Genomic DNA, 18,739 nt, shown 5'->3' with positions numbered 1-18,739 from the left:
GAGAGTCTTAATCCATCCACCCATCATGTCTTCTGTGTGTCAGTACTCCATGCAGATCTCTGCAGACCAGCAAAATCCTCCTAAACGATAGCTATATCCAGGATGCCCCTCTTGGATCCATGGCAGTGATGCAGCATCCAACTCGGATGGTACCCAGCCCGGGCGCCATCCGGACATGTGCGGAGGAGAAACAGGCAGAACACTGAGAAAAGCTGTAACGCGCTGTGCCAACGCTATGCCCTGTAATATCCCGAGGTGGGGTTCCCTGAGGTGTTAGGAAGACCGAGCACAGTCACAGACATTAGTCCAGTTTACCAAACTAACATTTTTTGGTGTTTTCTTATAATACACACACACGAATGCCAGCAACAGACAGGTGCATACATGTCTATACAGTATGTATATATAGACATATATTTGAATATATCTCTCTTTACATATGTTTTATGGTTTCTGCACAGACACCTATCCAGTACAGGCGTAGCAGTATATGTGCAGCACACAGGCGTGTGAGACCTGAAACACAAGCTACCATGCCAGCTCAGGTCCAGCAAGCAGGCCTCTCGGGATCTCAGCCCCCTGCTGTGCCACATCTGGCACTCCACCTGTCCCTGCACTCAGGCGCCCAGCTCCTGGCAGCATACTCACACAGCGTGGGGCTCCTTGAACTTGCCGACCTGCTGGATCTGGTACATGAGGTCCCCCCCGTTGATGTACTCCATGACGAAGTACAGGCGGTCCTGCAAGGGAGGGCACACGGGTTGGCGAGCGTGTCTGCGTGTGTGTGTGCGCAACAGCCAGCCATTAACCCCCACCTGGAGGTGAGACAGGTTCCGACAAATCTGACAGCAAGGAATATTGACGCTTCGAGACTTCCACAGCAGCACTGGTGGCAGCAGGGATAGAGGGCAGCGCACCCTGGCCAATAATCATCCTCATCATCCTCCTCATCATCGTTCTTACTCTCGTATTGCCCTCCACTCCAAGCGCCTGACAGGTAAAGAGCTCCCCCGCCACCAGTGTGCAGCCCCACCTGGATGATGCACCAGTCCGCTCCCCACACACCAGCTCTCAGTGGGGAGGAAAACAGAGTGATGGAGCCAGTTCAGAGATGAGGCCATGATTGGTAAAGACCAAGGGGAAATTTGGGTAACCAGGGTAACACCCCTACCTGGGATCTTTAATGACAACAGAGCGTCAGGACCTCGGTTTTACGTGTCACCCAAAGAGCGGGTGACAAAGAGCCTTTGTGAAAGTAGTGGCCACTGTACTGGGACATTTGGACCCACACAGACCGCAGGGTGAGCGCCCCCTGCTGGCCCCTTTAACACCTCCTCCAGGAGCAACCTTAAGGCGGTCTCCCACCCAGGTACTGACCGGACTCACACCTGCAGGCCAGGTGGAGCAGGGGAGGGACTGGCTCAGTTATGCCCCCGGGCTCCCTGCTCTCTCGAGGCAGAGATCAGGAGAGACGGACAGGCTCGTTACTGAAGCTCGAGCCACCGGAGGGTTTTATTTGTTCAAGGTCATTTTTTCCTGGTGATTAAGCCGGGTAATTCGGAGGTCTTTAGAAGCAATTCCTAATGTAAATTAGCCAGTGTGCTCACACATTAATGAACTGTGTACATAGTGTTAGCTGGCTAATGCAGTACAATTAATGACTCCCCACACACACCTCCAAAACACTCTCCCTCCTCCAGCGACTTGTCACAAGCCAAGAAGAAAAGCCCAGCAGATACAAAGGGGCTTCCGCACAAAACTATCCCTGTATTTAAAAATAACATATATTTGCTTTAAATGAAGCAGCTGCCTTATCAAAGTGATAACAATGAATCCTCTTTTTAATCTGAATTCCTCTGCTTCTGGGAACATTGGTTGAGGGAATTAAGGCAGTAAGTGGGATTATTGCCCTGAAGGGCTGCAATGCCTGGGGAAAACTGTCTACACAGAACAGAGCTGAAGAAGAAACATCCCATTAACGTAAAACACACAGAGCCCGATTCATGCAGCTCCTTCAGTGAAGTGCAGCTCACTTCAGGCGGTCTGCTGGGAGCCCATCAGCCACCTCACTAAAGCACTTGTAGAAGCCCGATTCATCAATTAGGAGCATCCTTGATTGATTTTACAGCACACGACTATGATGATGAAGATAAGATCAGATCACTTTACTGGCCATATACAAGTTCTAGTATTAGGAATTTGTCTTTTCACATACCCCAGCTTGCTCTCCATGAGACACACAGACAGGGAGAGAAGCTTGGGGTCAGAGCGCAGGGTCAGCCATTTCTACGGCGCCCCTGGAGCAGTTGGGTTTAAGGGCCTTGCTCAGGGGCCCGACGGAGTAGGATTTCTCCGCCGGCCGCGGGATTCGAACCGGCAACCTTCCAGCCACAGGCGCAGATCCTGAGCCACAGTGCCATTGCTCCAACCCAGATGATGGGGGAAACTGAATAACCTCCAGCTCTCACCTTCTCGTTCACTGCTCCTTGTGAGCCTCAGTTTCCACTGCTCACTGACTGTGAGGGACAGAAGATCGCGCCTCACTATCGGCGCAATCTGTAGTGGGAACGTGTCCCCCGAACATTTTTAAATACATCTACTCTTAAGTGCACTCATACCCTGTTCAAACCGGATGAATTTTAAAACATGCTGCCCTGCTTCTTTCCTGTTCTTACAGCATTAGGAATTTATATAGCCACTGGCATGTACATGTAAGCAGTTTGTAGGCTCGTGTGGCATAAAAAAAAAGATACTGACTGTAACTCAATGCTCAGTTCAGTAGGTCTGCACATTGTTTCCTTAACCTGAAAAGCTTAACCCTGTGTGTCTCACGCTTCACAGCAGCAAAAACGTCCTCGAAATCCTGTCTGTGGTGCTGTTTTCATAAGCCTTTTGCCCTTGCATTCTTACAGTTATTGTAAAGATCCGCCCCTCCAGAAGACAGGAAGGGAAAAGACGCTGCTAGTTGTGGGAAACTCACCACAGCTCATCGGAAAACTAGAACACATCGCGCCGAGTTTGGACTGGAGCTCACCAGCTTTGTAAACCAGCTGGCCTGCGACACATTTGTAAGGAATGTCCCAGAAAGAGTAGGAGGATAAATTGTTACGAATTTGCATTGACACCCCCAACAGTGTTGAGATTAACACTTTCAGTCAGGGGTTGCACATTACGATTTCTAAATTCTTTATCACTTTTAATCAATTAACAGAGCATTAACAGCACAGGAAAATCACCTACATGCCTTGACCAGCAAATACAGCTGCTAGACTCTTCCACTTTTTACTAGCCTAGACAGCATTTTGTTTTACAAGCGTTTGCATGGTGCACGCACGCTGAAAACATTGATTCAGACTGATCTAGAGGGGGGGATGCACTATTCCTCGAGGGGGTGTGCAAGGCCACAGGCCGCATGCTCACCATGGTCTGGAAGCAGGAGTGCAGCTGGGTGAGAAACAGTGGCTTCCCGGACAGAGCCAGCACCCTCTTCTCCACCATGGTGCACTCCACATCATCGTCCTGGATCACCACGTCCTTCTTCAGGATCTTGATGGCGTACAGCTCGTCGGTGCCCTTCCTCTCCGCCAGCATCACCTGCGCAGGAGGCGGAGAGTGGTGAGAGGTGGGTTGGGCTGACAGTGGGAAGAGAGAGCGTGCGTTTCAATGATGCTGAATGGGGCTCCAACTAGTCTGTACAATGAGCACAAAGACCATGAAGGCTGTGTAGGTCCCCTTAAGCCCTCAGCAGCACAAGAGCTCAAGCAGAGGGCTAAACTCACTCAGTTAAGGCTAAACAAGACCCTCTTGGTCGGATCTAAAGCTGGTGATGTAAATATACCTACAATACCTGCCAGACTGATGAGTGAGTGCTGGGGAACTGGCTGCCTTTTGTAAAAGGAGGAAAGTGATCTATTCCCACAGGACAAAAGACAGTCTGAGAGAAGGAGGGATGGGGGTAGGAGGAGACCGAATGAAAGGGAAAAAAATGCTTTTTCTGAGCCACGAAGGCAGGCCGCCATCTCTTTATTTCAGGATCTTTCCAGTCCCCCCCCCCGCATAGCCTTTGAGAAGCGCAATGTTCCTGGAGAGGCGCTCGGCACACCAAAGTCAAAATGACAGGGCGGATAGGGCGCCTGAGGCAGAGCGCGGGGGACCTGGTTCAGACACTGCCTGGGGCAGGGCTGGGGACAGGCAGGGGCGGAGAGGTTGAACAATGCAAGCAGACAGATTATCTGTGCGGATCGGAAACCTACTCGCTGGAACAGAAGAGACACAAAGGCCAAAGAGGCAAAAAGGCAATTGTGTGCCCCAGGGCGCTGTTGGCAAGCATGAGTCACAGGTGACCCCAAACCTCTCACACTGGCTGTTTCCGGACCGATGAAGTTCAGGCAGGGTCTGAGAGGGGGCGTGTAGCAGACGAGAACAGGAGCAGGTTCTTGAGAGAAATGAGTATTTAATCCCTTAACCAGACTGCCCAACGAAATGCTCTTTCCTAACCCAGCAGACACAGTGACAGGGAAATGCCGGGCTCTCACCCAGACCCCTGCCGGACCGCTAGGCTGGCCATTCCCAACTCTTTCAGGGCCAGAAAGGCAATCCGGAAGGGAGTGGGCAACTATCCCAAGAGTTTTTTCTACCTTTTCTTCGAAAGGTTACCGAATGGACAAACAGTCCAACAAGCAGAATAGACCAATTGACCTCTCTGAGCCTGTGGTTTTCTCACATCTTTACAAGGAGGTGAAAGTTCTCCATGACACACACCGGCTCCCTCTCTCTGCCCCAGCCAGCACGGAGAGACACACAGTGGGGCCATCACAGGGGCCAAATTTCAGGCTGAAAACTGACACGGTTTGCAAGTCCAGCCTGAACGTGTAGGTATGATGTATATAGTGCGCAGGGTGGCGCTTTGCTACAAAGCCCATTCAAACCCTTTTCCAACCAAAGCTCCACCGCAGGAGAAAAATGAGACGCACGGCGCACGATCTTTCTGAGGAGAAATGAAAAGGTGTGGCTCTCCGAATGCTCCTCTGGCACTTTTTAGTAAGAGCTGGAGTGAAGCCCCCAGACATGGTGCCAGTAAAACCAGAGCTGGAGCAACTGGGCAGGTTTTCTCCTTCTTACCCCATGCTCATCTGTGGTACGGGGCTAGAAACTGGTCTGCGGTGAATTTCTGCGCTTCGAAAAGCTCTTGTGATCCTCTGAAGATCTGCAGTTTAGCGTCATGCCAAGCAAAACCAAACTACAGAAATCATTCGAGTAGCGCACTGTATGACTACATCATCTACCCATTAAATTAACCCGGCTAGACAAGAGATCTGACTTAAAATACACCTCAGAACCACATTCCACACGAGCAAGGGAGCGAAGGAGCATTGGTGCTGTAAGACTATTAAACCGCGTGAAGGATTTCAATTATTCAATTACGAGTCAATTATTGATAGACCTCTTGTCGTGTCAGGGATGAACAGCAGACAAAAGACAAGCTTGCAAGTGCAACCGAGCACCCGTTCAAAATAAAAACAGAACCAAAAGGCAATTTTTCGCCCTGCCACTTGCCAAACAGATTTCGGTGTCACGCGGTGTCGCAGCGCGCTCAGGCTAAGTGTGAGTGATGGCGGTCGGGGGTGGGGGCGGATGGGCACGACGCTCACTCAATCAAACGCCCAGCCTGAAGGGTCCCTTAGACAAGGTGAGAGATGGGCAGATAGCAGGCGAGCCAATCAAGAACGCATTCTGCCCTCATCAAACCCGAGAAACACAGATGTCACCTCACGTCAGTCAACCCCCTCCCCCCCTGTCTCAGCCCAAAAAACCAGAAAGAAGCAATTTCACGGTGTGCGATACTAAACACAGAGTGTCATGGCCAGGGTCTCTTTCAGTATGGGGAGACGACTGATACCTGCCACCTTCTGATGGAGGAGCAGAGTGGTTCAAATTTGGCCTGTTAGGCAAGAAAGAAAATACCAGCTTAAAAGCTCTCCCATTTCAAGCCTGCTCCTCCGTCACTGTGGCCCTGATAGAACAGGGAACGGTGTCCAACACGCACACAGGAACCTCAAAGGCTCCAGATACTTTTCACAAGAGCTGTGCTTTTGTAAACAGATGTGTCAGTTTTGTACAGCATTGGGAAAGGTGAAGAGAAAAAAAACCGAGGTATTGCTCACAGACTTCGATGTGAACCCAACTGTGAAGCTCGGGAGTCTGCATTCCACCTCAGGAAAACCTTGGAAATTAATTACAGGTTTGATTGTGGTTTGAAAATTAACAGTAAAAAACATCCAACAAATGTATTGTTTTTAGTATTCGGTTATCTGTGTACGTCTGCAATTGTTTTAACAACATGTGCGCTGCTCTTTTTTTTACTAATTTACACAGATGACATTGATTTTCATTCCTTGCATGAAACCTTGCTATTACTGTCAAATAAATTGTCTTTTTTGAAGCCTTGCCCAAACAGAAGGGAAGGTTGGGGATCGTTTTTTTTTTTCATATATACAGTACAAGAGGAAAAAAAGGAAATCTCAGCTTTTTTGTTGAGAAGTCAACTGCATGTCACAGAGAACCTGAAGTCAAAATCCTTCACTTCATCTCTAGGCGTGGCAAAATTCACTCTTTTTGGAATACTTTTCAATTATAAGTGTCAAAATGAATTAAAACAACAACAAAAAATGACATCAGCACTGCCACCAGCAGTGATAAAAAGTAGGATCTGAGTTGGTCGAGGAGTTTATCACATAAACAGTGGATATATTTGAACAAGTACTTATTAACATATTAATAACATTCTATACCATGAAAAAAACATTAGTGACATATTCTGTTTTATTAGCTGTGCATTTAAACTAACAGGAAATGTGTAAAGTCTCCGTCTATGAGATCTATATAAACAGCTATTCCTATCTTGCATTCTGGGACACACTGTTAATACTTCTCTTTTCATTGTTAATACTTCTACTAATAAATTATTATTATAGACTGGAGCTGTACATCAAACAGCTGTGTTTTCACTTATATTATGTGAGTTTAATGGCCTGACTGGGAAAATAATACTCTCAAATCTGCAATTCTGACTTTACTACAGGGTATAAAAGCGTTCACAGAGCAGATGAGGGAATTCCGGCTTGTTTGGCTTTCAGTAGCTACATGGTCTGATAATTTCATTCAGCCATGGTTTTTGAAGAAGCCAGGGTGCCAGATTGAGCAACATGTCTAGACACCGTGTTCCAAACCCCCACCAGTGTTGTGTAAAAACGTGTTTCCCATTCTCAGTTTTAAATACACTTCCTTGTACTCATGCCCTCTGGTCTGTGTTTCACTGTTCCTTCTGAAGAAATCCTGAAACTGACATTGTCGATGACTTCTTGGACAAAGGATTTTGAATTCTTAGATCAGATCTCCTCATATTTTCTCTTTAGGACAAGATAAGCATGGTTGTTTCTCATGATACTTTCTAAACTATTTCACCTAGCTTTTGATTTTATGTTTTAACTTTCACATTTTGATCATGATTTTATTTTAAAAAAATCAGAGTCAGATAGGAATGACGGAAGATTTTAAAACAACTAAAATAGGAACATGTGAATAGATACAAACGAAGGGAGCCCATTCGGCTCATATGAGCCAGTTGGAAGTGCAATAGGGAATTCCAGGAAGTGACATCACCACAGCAGCCTCACTTTTGCTCTGTGTAGAGTCTGAAGCTGTACAGCCAGGCTGACGAGCACTTGGCTGCCTCCAGTTACTGCTGTGCAAAACCACAAAGGAGGAGGCCTTGCCACAACAGGGGCATAACACTGCTGGAGTCTGGTAAAGTAACAAACTGTCCAATCGCTCCATCACAGTGGCAGAATAGTGGACACAGTACTAGATTTTGTCCTTCCTTTCCTAAGGAGAAGAATTTGGTTGGTGAATTTATATCACAGGCTCGGCATCAGACTGTGCTCAGAATCAGGATGGGACTGCTGCGATGATGTCACTCCCTGGGACTTGAGCTTGGGGCTGGCCCTTTGGCATAGTAGGTTTGATCCTTGTTTGTCCTGTGCAGTTCTGGCGCCGGTGCTACTGGGTATGAAACTGTGTGGGAACTGTGTAGCAGCCTCCTGCATGGTGACGAAAACATCTGGCCAAATAGACAAGCCATCATTTGGATGTCGATTGACGGGACGCAATCTAGCATTCAGTTTGAAAAAACTCACTAGCGGAGGAGATCAAGGGCATGGCGGCCTGTACAGGTTCATAGGAAGAGTTTGTTCACTGCTTGAAGGCTCGGCTCCTAACAATATTCTAACTGTACAGCTGATGTAACAGCCTACATTGCATCAAATACCTCAAAAAGGAAAAACATCACTTCAAGGGACTTCTGATTAACAGCCTAATGAAGGCTTGCACTGTCATATCAATCCGATTTACAACTATTACTAGTTTATTATTATTTAAACTATTTTTATCTCCTGTCTCCATGGAAACCACACAGGCCTGGGCCCGAGCTCCATCTGTCGAAACAAGTTTTTTTTGTTATCAGACACAGCGATGCAGCCTGACCTGTGTCCCTCCACTGGGACTTTCTGGTTGGAGTGTCCTGCCTCTCCAGGCACAAGCAGCGCTGTTAGGGACCGGATCTTGTGCAGTTGCGCAGAGCCCAGACTGGAGACCTGAGCAGTGCACGGAACTGCTATGCTAACCTGACACCCTGCACGGCTTCATTTCATTTCATTCAATTTATTTTTATACAGCGCCTTTCACAACAAGGTTGCCCCAAGGCGCTTAACAAAGCTGTGTGACAGTACATGACGTTACAATACAGGAAGAGAAAATTCCAGAAGACAATGGAGGAGAGGAACCAAAAACTCCTCAGTAAGGAGAAAAACAAAACCTCTAGGGTCCAAGGTCAACTGGCTGCCCAACCCCTTTGGGCATGCTAACACTATACAATTAAAAAAAAGGAATTAAATGAATGAGAGTATTAATCCATCCATCATGTGTTCTGTGTGCCAGTACTCCATGCAGATCTCTGTAGACCAGAGATCTGCATCCTCACTGAGACATACTGTAGAAGAGTCTCAGCCATACCGCCCCTTACCAAATGCATGGCTGAGCATACGAAAGGTAAGCAGGTAGGCTAGTAGGTACTGTAGCTTTGTAGTCTGCGGTGTAGGAGACCGTGTAGGTGTGAGTGTGTGGGTGAGTGGGGGCAGTTACCTTTCCGAAGCTGCCCTTGCCCAGCACCATGAGGAAGTTGAAGTCCGAGAGCTTCATGCGGTCCCGGTTGCCGTTGTTGTCGAATTTGGAGATGGCGTTGGAGGAGGAGCTGTCCATGTTCTTTGTCCCAGGACCGATCTTGGCTCTCTGGGAGAAGTCAAACAGAGGGAGAGGGGTCATGAATGAAGGGGACAGGGGCAGAGAGAGGGACTGGGGACTGTGTACTACCCTCCCATAATCGATCCACAGCAGAGCCAATTCCAATAAACCACACGACTGCAGTTGCGTGGCTCAATATGACTCAGTTCAAACCCCGGAATGTTGTGCAAACCCCAAAGTCAATAGGGAGGGTCCAGAAAATGACACAGCATGGTTTAAGAGCCCTTCTCTGTTGTCTTCCTGTAGTTTTCATATGTGATTTGTGATCTGAGAGGGGAGAGATGTTAAAATGAAGCTAGAGCACTTGTCACCCTACTTGTTTCTAAGTTGACCCTGTGATCTCCTGGTGTATGATGTGTGTATCTAACCCGGAGAACAGCCCAAGCCCATACATCAGACAGCCAGGCTACTTCACTGTGGCCCCACGGCCACCTGCTTTTAAACCAGCATGGATACCATTCTGACTCCCTCTGTGTCACCGTCAAAACAGTCATGCAGTAAGTTGCCCAGGGCTCTCCTCTTTAGTGAGTAAGATACTGTAATACAGGGGCACCACTGTTCAACAGGGAAGTATGAAGCCGTGCACACAAGTAGAAGCAAGGTGGAAGTAGATTCACAACGGAGGATAGGAGCTATTTCTTTACCCAAAGGGCACGTTGTTGGAGCCATTACCCTGACGTCTGGGAAGAAACAACTGGGTGAGATTGTTGCATCAATAACCTGCTATCTACCAAATGGCTTAGATGGGCCAAAAGGCCTCCTCTGGATGGTAACCTCCTTCCCAACACAAGGCTGGTCCACTTTACAGCGGTCACACCCCTCTTTGCACCCCCTGCAGGAGCAAACTCCACGGCTCGTGACGATGCCGGAGAGGTCAGAGACCGAAACAGCAGCCCCTCCTCTGAGTGTAACGAACGCCCTGTCCACGAGGTAGAGGAAGGACCCTGTGCGTCGTTCTGAGAGTTTTAGGAGATCGGAAGACGGGTGCAAGGGAGAGGAGTTCGATAGCTCCTGATCCAAATCGCTGGGCTGAAGTCAGGAGTCGAGGGACGAAGGTAGAATAACTAAGACCAGAGTTTCAGTCAGAGGGGATCGAAGGCTTAATATCCAAGTCACTGGGCTGAAGTCGGAGTCGAGGGGCGAAAGAAGATTAATTCCCAGACCAGAGTTTCAATCCGTGAGAGAATGTTTCAATAGAAAACGACGAGGTAGGAGCTTCAAGGATAGAGGCCAATACCGAGCACAGACCTAAGGGTAATGAGGGTTTAAATATCCCGGGAAGTGGATATTTAAATCCGAAGCGAATCATTGGGGAAGGGCGGATTGTGCGGACACCCATCTCCAGATCCCAGCTCTCTTCCTCGTTAGCCCAGCCGCTGGTTAATTGGGCCGCAGTCAACCCTGCGATCTTGGAATATATGCAGTTTTAATGCTCAGAAGCAAGCGGTACTAGCATGAAATTCCCAGTCTAGCATGAAATTCCATTAACCTGGCTCCTGCGGGTCCGATATTACTGGCGCGCAAGGCCTCCCCGCTAACACGAGCGGGCTCTGGTAATCTCCCAGCCCTGGCGACGCAGTCCGCGTCTCGGTTTGTTTCTCCGTCCGTCTGGGTCTTCCTTCCTTTCATTTCCCTTTCTCAGCCTTTCCTCGGCAGCGCAGCCTGTCCTCCGTCAAGGTCACCCGCGAGCCGGTGCCGAGGAGCCGCAGGCACGGGGGAGAAACGATCTGACGAGCGGAATCAAAGCGCAGCAGCGTGGCCAGACTCACAAAAACGGAGCGGCTCTCCGAATTTCTCTCGACCTCTCCCTGCCGCCTCCCTTCCCCTCGCAAGAAACGCGCAAAAATCGATTTTGTGCTCCCCTCAAGGTCTGGTGCGTTGTAACAATGGCAAGACTTACAAGTTTCCACTTATTTATTTGCTGTCAAGCTATCTCGTTTTTTATGGAGCTTCATTTCCTTCAAGGAAAGATAATTCCTCTTTTTTTTTCCTGGGGGAGGGGTGGGTTATTGAAAACTCACGAGCGGTAATCTCTTAAGAATTCCTCACAGTGCAGCGCCCTACTGTGCCCGTGCTTACAAGCAACTTGAATTGCTCCCAGAACTGTAGTTCCCAGGAACAAGGAAAGAACAATGCCTCCTTCCCAGGTTATCAACGTTTACACTTAAAGTAAGCTGGTGTAAACAGAGATTAGGGTGAGGATGGCAAACCAAGCTGATCTAGAAACCCCGATTGGGCAGTGTGCAATGAAGAGGAGGTGGATCAGTGCTCTTAGGTTGGATTTTAGCAGCTAATTGATCTCCTCCAGTCAAATAATGTAACTACACATAATTTTTGGCAGTTCTTGTTGCAACCACAGTCCCCAGAAAGCAGTAAAGAATGATCTGCTATCCTCGGTCACCTGATCGCAGGACGGCAGACAATTGGTGGGGTGGTAGTTAAAAACCAGGAAGTGGAGGCTTCCAGTTGTCAGCTCATATCCGACGGCATATCATGTCAGATCCTCAGCTATGCACTGAACCAGAAGGAAGATGGATCAAGCCAGTGCCCAGCCAAGAAATGTATGGATATTGGTTTGTGAGTAGCTGGATTAAGTCATTTTTGCTTTAGCAAAAGCATTTGTATTTTGATATCGGCAAGTCATTTAGATGCCCAAAAGGACTTGAGCCAGAGGCACTAGGTTTATGTTTTGTGTGTTATGGAGGTTCATCACACTATAAAAAGAGCACTATTTTTACCATACTACCTCAGATCCGTCTATTGAAAGATCCCAGAAGTGTCACAACAGCTTACTGAGATTTATAGACAGCGTGCATCGGCAGACGGGCATACTGGCCAAGATTCGTCTTCAAATTGAACAAAGGCTGCTTGTGAAGCCAACAATGATACCTCTCTGAGGAACAACAGCTGAGCCAGTAAGCAAACTAAAGCTGGAAGAGACAGTGTAGGAAAAACACACAGAGAAGGAATGCTCTTCTTTAAGAAAGGGCATGAGCTCTAGGGATACTCTCTGCATCAGCTTCCTTGCCAATTAGGCTGTTGTTGCGAAGAGAAAAAAAAACTGTGAGAAAGGCATGGTGCTTTTCATACTGAAGCTTCACGCCTCAGTAACTAGAGTCTCTGCGCTCTGCCTCTGCGCGCAGTCTCTTTAGCTGAGACAAGGGCTGTGTTTTTTTATTTCCCCTGTTTTACTCGAAATCCTTTCTTTTGTGCTCATTTGAAAGTTATTCCCCTGGAGAGGCACAGAGTAAGCATCACAGCATCGATTGAGCTCGGCTGCTGTGATAACCCTTGGCACAGAGGGAGTCTCCCTCTGTATCCTCATCTCCTCCACTAGAATCTTCTGCTTTATGGAAATGAAAGGTTGCGGTACAAGAATTTCTACCCTAAAATGTGGGCTGTGAGTTAATGGGATAACACATTCATCTCGGACATAGACTGAGGCAGGGAGCTGTAACAGGATCTTTGAATAGGCGGGTCTTGGAAAAGATGGTCACAGCTGTCAGAGCAGTAAAAACCAAACAAATAACACAAAAACCTTCCTCACTCCAAACTCTAGCCAAACAGTCTCTTTCAATCACCTCTCTATAAACAACCAGGGAGCTAGGCCTGGCTTCGAAACATGTCTCTCTCAAAAACTTTGAAAAAATCCCTCTTTGAAAAACTTTACAACGCGTCTATGGGCTGGTTGGTCTGCAACTTCCTTGCTCCCTTCTCCTTCCGACGCAGAGAATTACAGAGGCTCTGCTTTCCTCCTGGACAGCACAGGTCCACAGCCTCTGGAAGACCCCATGACTCCTTGTTTTACAATGCCACCTGACCAATTCCACCAATTGCTTTCTGGGAAATGTACTGTAGTTCAGACAAGAATCTCCATCTTAACTTCATCTACCGCCGTCTTACAGAATCTCATGTGCTTAACTTGGGAAAACCCGTGTGCATGCTCCTTCTCCTTAAAATGCGGACATATACTCTGGAATGCCACAAGAAATTTGGGCATGCGAACTAACCAGGGCAAGATCAAGTCCTTGTGGGACAGTCTCCTTGTTTCTCCCTTGCTAGTTTTGACTTTAGATATGTAAAAACCAAATGCACTATATATATAGGCGCATCGGCTTCATGTACAGTTTCATCGATCCAAACTGACTCTTTTCACCCAACAGGACATGGGCTGGTACTTCTGGAGAAAGAGATAAGAACTGGCAACGCCTAGTTTATCTAAACATTTCCTAAACTAATCCAGATATGGTACGGTACATACCCGTAGCTAACAGTGGATTTCTGTGGTATAAATAAGTCCAATTTCCTTTAATAAGACTACGCTTGCCATGAGGCCACGACTCTCACTGCTATAAAACCACAGTAAAATTAGATAAAACAGAGAATCATGGTGACATATCTTACAAGTTGTGGGAAACTGGAAAAAAAGGTAAATTCACAGTACAGTACATGCATGTGAAAGCTACAAAATAAATGATGTAAATTCACTGTCGTAAAATCTTACATGCTATTACTGGTTTAGTTCAGGCGAACGACTGAACCTGATCACTTCCTTCCTAGCCAATGAGCGCTACTGCTCACACCCATAATTCCTCTGGGTCTCAGAGCCCCACCCACAATCCCGAGTGCATTCAGGGGCTCCACCTCTAAAGGCAGGAGATGAGGGCTGGCAGGGGTCATATCCTGGCCCTGTCAGTCATACCGAAGGCGGCACAGGTCTGGTTAAAAATTAATTGCAGGAGATTCTTTGCCATTCAGCTCAAGGAGAAGAGGCCCTAAATAATGAATAGAGCTCAGGAGGAAGTAAATGACATTGGCAAAAAAGGGGAAAATAAACGTGGAGAGGTACCTCAAGGGGAGGCCAGAACAAGGCCATTAGCATTTTTAATGTATTTTCAACGCGGCCAACTTCTGCCTGAGTGGGAGCCCATCTCTCCCCCTGACAGGCAGTCCGCAGCACTCTGAGGAGGGGGGTGGGGGGGGCGTGTGTGTACGCGAGTGTGGGGGTGGGCGGGGGGGCGATTCTGTTAATGAGGAGATACAGAGACAGAGACATGGGGAAGGCACGCTCTCCACATCTTAATGAAACTCCACTTGGAAATTCTGTTTGTGTAAGCATGATTTTAGATTATCTCGCTATCAATAGGTACGGTCTGCGGCAGCCTCTGGAACAGACAGAGAGGACCTCTCGCTACACTGCAGCAGAAATTTTAAGGAAAAACCGTTAAAAAAAACTCCAGAGGATTCTACTCTGCCCTTGACCGTGACCTCTAGTCTGGATGTTTCTAAGGTGAAGCAGTGACTGAGATACTGTATGCATGGTTGAAACTCTGTTTTAATATGTCCATAAATCTATCAAAGATTTATAATTTGGCCCCTGCATGTAGATTTAATTTTTTTTCTGTGTGCCTAATAAATGAGTTCTTTGGCAATATTACAAGGATGGAGATAGGACTCCAATGGCACAGCAGTGAGCTCTGCTTCAAGTTACATGTACACATTGCACTGATGAAGCAAAAATGAAGTATTTTAATACTGTTTTTATACTCTACATGGCTCAAAAGCCAAACTTCTGTGCAACTGCTTAAGAGAATTCAAACTTCTGTGCAACAAGGTGGAATGTGATTTCAAAATGTTGTCACTACTGTACATCTGCCTCTCCAGAAGAGGACACTGCAAACAACCCACCTGTTAAGATTTAAAAAGTCAAGCGGAAACATTCAGTCTGTGGCCTAAACCTCGCAGAGGCTCATGTGTAATTTCGGAACATATAAATAACGCTCTCAAGCTTCCCAAGGTGACAGCTGAATTTATGCATCAACCGCCTCGGTCAGCGAATGGACTGTCTCTTATCACATCGAACTGTGATTTTTTTCACAGAGAGAGATGAGGTGATCTCAGTCACAGCTCATAATTCACACTCCAAGACTGATGCACTTCTGATTTGGATTAGCCCTGGCGTGAAGATCAAGCCTCTCAAGTACAGTTAGCTTGAAGATACAGAAATATGTATTGTACAAGTAGAAGACCTTTAACTGGTATCGAGATAACAGTGTTGGGGGTTCTCAGACGCAGGTACAGCACAGAGCAGAGACTAGGCTCTTAAAGGCTTTCTAGTCCGTTCACATGTCTAAACAGCAGGTACTGCAAAACGTGAAGCTGCTGGTCTTTTAATCTCAGGCTCTGGCATCTGCAGACGAATGTGTGCATTTTTGTCCGAGCAAAGAGTGGTAGTGTGCACACTGTGACTTGGGATGTTAAAAAAAAGAACTAGGGTTGACAGTTAAGGCTTGACTGTGAAAAACTAAGCACAGCTGCAGAATTACATGACAGATCAGCAATATAACACACGTGTACAGTGTTTTGACGAAACATACAGTACTAAGGTAAGGCTAGCTTTTTCGCTAGCGAGCCTAATCATCATATGAAGCTGCACTGTCTCAGTTAGCAGGACTTTGGTGTGCATCTCCCCTGAAGATATGCAATGAGTTGCTCAGTGTGACCCAAAACCGAGGACTTACCTCCATATAAGTCCCTATCAGGGCTCCATGTACCCCCTAACCCACTTACAGAAAAAGCCTTTGAATATGAACATGTACAGGAACTTTGAAGGTTAAATGCCCGCAACAATCTTCTTCTTCCCCCAAGAACAGCACTGACAGTCCTACTGTATGTCCTGAAGCCAGGATTCTGAATGAGACTCCTCACCGTATACTGGCAAAACGTCACCATCTTCTCTGCGCCTCTCAGCAGCAGCTCCCCAGCTGATCCACGATCCTGATACCTGTTGCCCAATGTCCTTCTTTGACTTTCACGCTAGACTGAATCTGTTTACGCGCAGGGGATGGCTTCTCATTTAGCTCGGAGCTAAAAGCCACAATTGCTGGTGGGCTGAACGGAATATTATTCTCCAGCAAACAGGCCAGATGTGCAAAATGAATGGCAGTTTTCAAAAAAGGAGGGGAAGTGGATTTGAACTGTAGGAGAGCTCCTCTCTGGTGTAATCTAGCACAGAGCAGTGTATCATTGAGAATTATGCCAAGGACTGTCGTAAGACACCAGCGGAGCAAGTGCTCTCCAGCTCCGACAGCACCACCTCGGGCGCAGGAGAGACAAGAGAGCCAGCACACGTGGGTGTGAGCGCCTGTTTGGCTTTAGGAAAACAAAAAGAGACACGAAAAAAAAAATCGTGGCGGGGCGATGGAGGCCCGCACCAGGCCTACTCACCTCAAACTTCTGCCTCAGCTCCTCGTTGCCCTCTTCTCCCTCGGGCGGGACCGGCACGTTGAAGTACTCGCCCTCCTCCTGACTCAGCAGCTTGAACCTGCGGGAGAGGCGGCGGCCGGCTGTTAGAGAGCGTGGACAGAGTGCCCCCCTGTGGCCGGGCACATCGACACAGACCGACCCGTGCGATCTGGGCGATATGTGACCGGCTAAGAAGCAGGCAAAGTGAGGGGGTGTGTGCGGTTTTAGCTCTGAATGATTTATTTATTTGAGATGGCGGGTTGCAACACTGACTCTCCCGTCCTGTGGTCTCCAAGCCAGCAGGTCACCAGCTAGGAGCAGACCCAGAGGTACAGTTCCCCCTCCGCTGCTGTACACAGGAGCTACAGAAGGGGTGGCGATTTCGATAACCCTGTGGGCATGAGCCAACAGCACCTGCTGTCAAGGCCTGGGTTATCAGAAGTGAGTGATACCCTCCTGATGCATTTGGAAATCCCATTCCCTTAAACATCGACGTTTGTTTTCAAAAAGCAGTTGACGCCCTGTACATTCTTGTGTTTTACTTTCCTGACCTTTTCTCTTTCTTCGGGAGAAAAGGCTGAAACCCATTAGAACCCCCCCAAGCGCGGTTTCTTTTTCCTGACCCAGTGTGGAAGTCTGCTAATGAGCCAGACTGTCTCGAAGCTTCCTTCTTAACTCCCCTTCTGCTGTGTTCGTTTTGTACGTCTTTCTTACAGAAGCGATCGCACTTATCAGCGATAACGCTTCTAACACTCACTTGCGCCTAAATAAATCCGCTCTAAAATAAAAAAATCAGACTCTGTTAATAAACATTACATCAGACAACTGAAGTCAGCTCCTGCCCAGTGAATGGCACTTGATTCATGCTCTGTTGATATATAACACATGATAAAGACTTCATCAATAACATTTGCAAATGTCTAATGTAAAGTGTTGCTAAAGAAAGTGCAAAGAATATTTTATTTAGAAACTGCTTGGATTTTCGACACATTTTTTCCCCCCTTTTGGCAACTTTTGTGGTCAAATCATTTTCGTCTGTGAAAATGAGAAATGAGAAATGGAGAGTGTGTCTGTGTCGCTTATCCTGCTGAAACTCCCCCAGCACATGGTCTGCTTGCAGATGAGCCATGTTCAGATGAGCTATTTACTGCCCTTCGGTTCTGAAGGGTTGATAGATCTTGGAGGATCTATAGGGATCTATTCCAGCAGAATGGCCAACACGAAAGGGTCCTATTTCTGACTTTGAGAACGATCAAGCCCATCAGTCCCATCCAGGAGAGGTTGAATGGAATGTGATAACGACGGCACACAGACATAGGAGCAGCGCTAAATTCTTTTTCAACAACTCTTCTGCGTGCCGACAAGGAGACAGAACCAAGGACTGACAGGTACTATGGGTAAACCAATCTGCTACCCCTCCTTCCGCAGCCGAGGAACAACAAGACAAAATCAAAACCCCACCAGACAAATCCCCTCTTCGCTCTTTCCTCGTAATGATCATTTTCTACCGATCAAAGAATCTAGGAGGATGTTTTCCTTTGGAACAATTAGAATCTAGGACAATTGATTTAAGATTGCGATTCATTTGATAAGCCCGCATATTTTACATCTTGAACCGGGTGGCAAAAAGAAGTAAACCATCTGTGCACTACATTCTGAACAACTGTTTTGAAAAAAAGGCTAAAAATCGCAAAACGATTGGCTCCAGCAGAATCCAGAAAACGTTTTTTCAAACACACAGGTTTCTGGGTAAGTCGTTCTACTGCTGATTTTAGACAGTGACCGCCCAGTCTACGAGGAGACACTAGCTGCCTTCTTCTCTCCTCAATTCATTTAAATCCACTGCTCTCACCGTGACAGTAATTCTCAAATCGATGCGAAGCGACATGCTCAAATTGGAGAGCCGGCTGGAACAATTGTAGCGATAGGATGAAATGATCGTTCAAGACCCCAACTCATTCTTCAGCTGTTAAGTAAATGCTTTACCCCAGAACCTCTCATGCTTGCTGTGTGTCGCAGGTACTCATATACGTACAGTATGTTGGGCTGAAATGTATTTCGTTGTCTTGTCAGTGGATAAATATGCCGCATGGAGATACAGTAATTCTAACCACTGATTCGAAGTATCAGATCCCAA

General features: G+C 47.2%; 1 protein-coding gene across 2 annotated transcripts in view; it reads right to left on the bottom strand.

Annotated features, from left to right (window-relative positions):
* The window catches only part of LOC102689943 (protein kinase C beta type), a 149,528-nt gene that overhangs the window by 36,144 nt on the left and 94,645 nt on the right, over positions 1 to 18,739 (bottom strand). For both annotated transcript variants that reach the window (XM_069181007.1, XM_069181006.1), the window contains exons 8-11: positions 16,585 to 16,681; positions 9,199 to 9,345; positions 3,421 to 3,594; positions 649 to 740 (exon numbers count right to left, since the gene is read on the bottom strand). In XM_069181007.1, coding sequence (XP_069037108.1) covers positions 649 to 740; positions 3,421 to 3,594; positions 9,199 to 9,345; positions 16,585 to 16,681 — 510 coding nt within the window. The remainder of the gene's footprint in view (positions 1 to 648; positions 741 to 3,420; positions 3,595 to 9,198; positions 9,346 to 16,584; positions 16,682 to 18,739) is intronic.

Source organism: Lepisosteus oculatus, chromosome 19 (assembly GCF_040954835.1).
Source record: "Lepisosteus oculatus isolate fLepOcu1 chromosome 19, fLepOcu1.hap2, whole genome shotgun sequence".
Taxonomy (NCBI): Eukaryota; Metazoa; Chordata; class Actinopteri; order Semionotiformes; family Lepisosteidae; genus Lepisosteus; species Lepisosteus oculatus.
The sequence above is the reverse complement of the archived record's forward strand: the minus strand, read 5'-3'. Positions and strand labels throughout refer to the sequence as shown.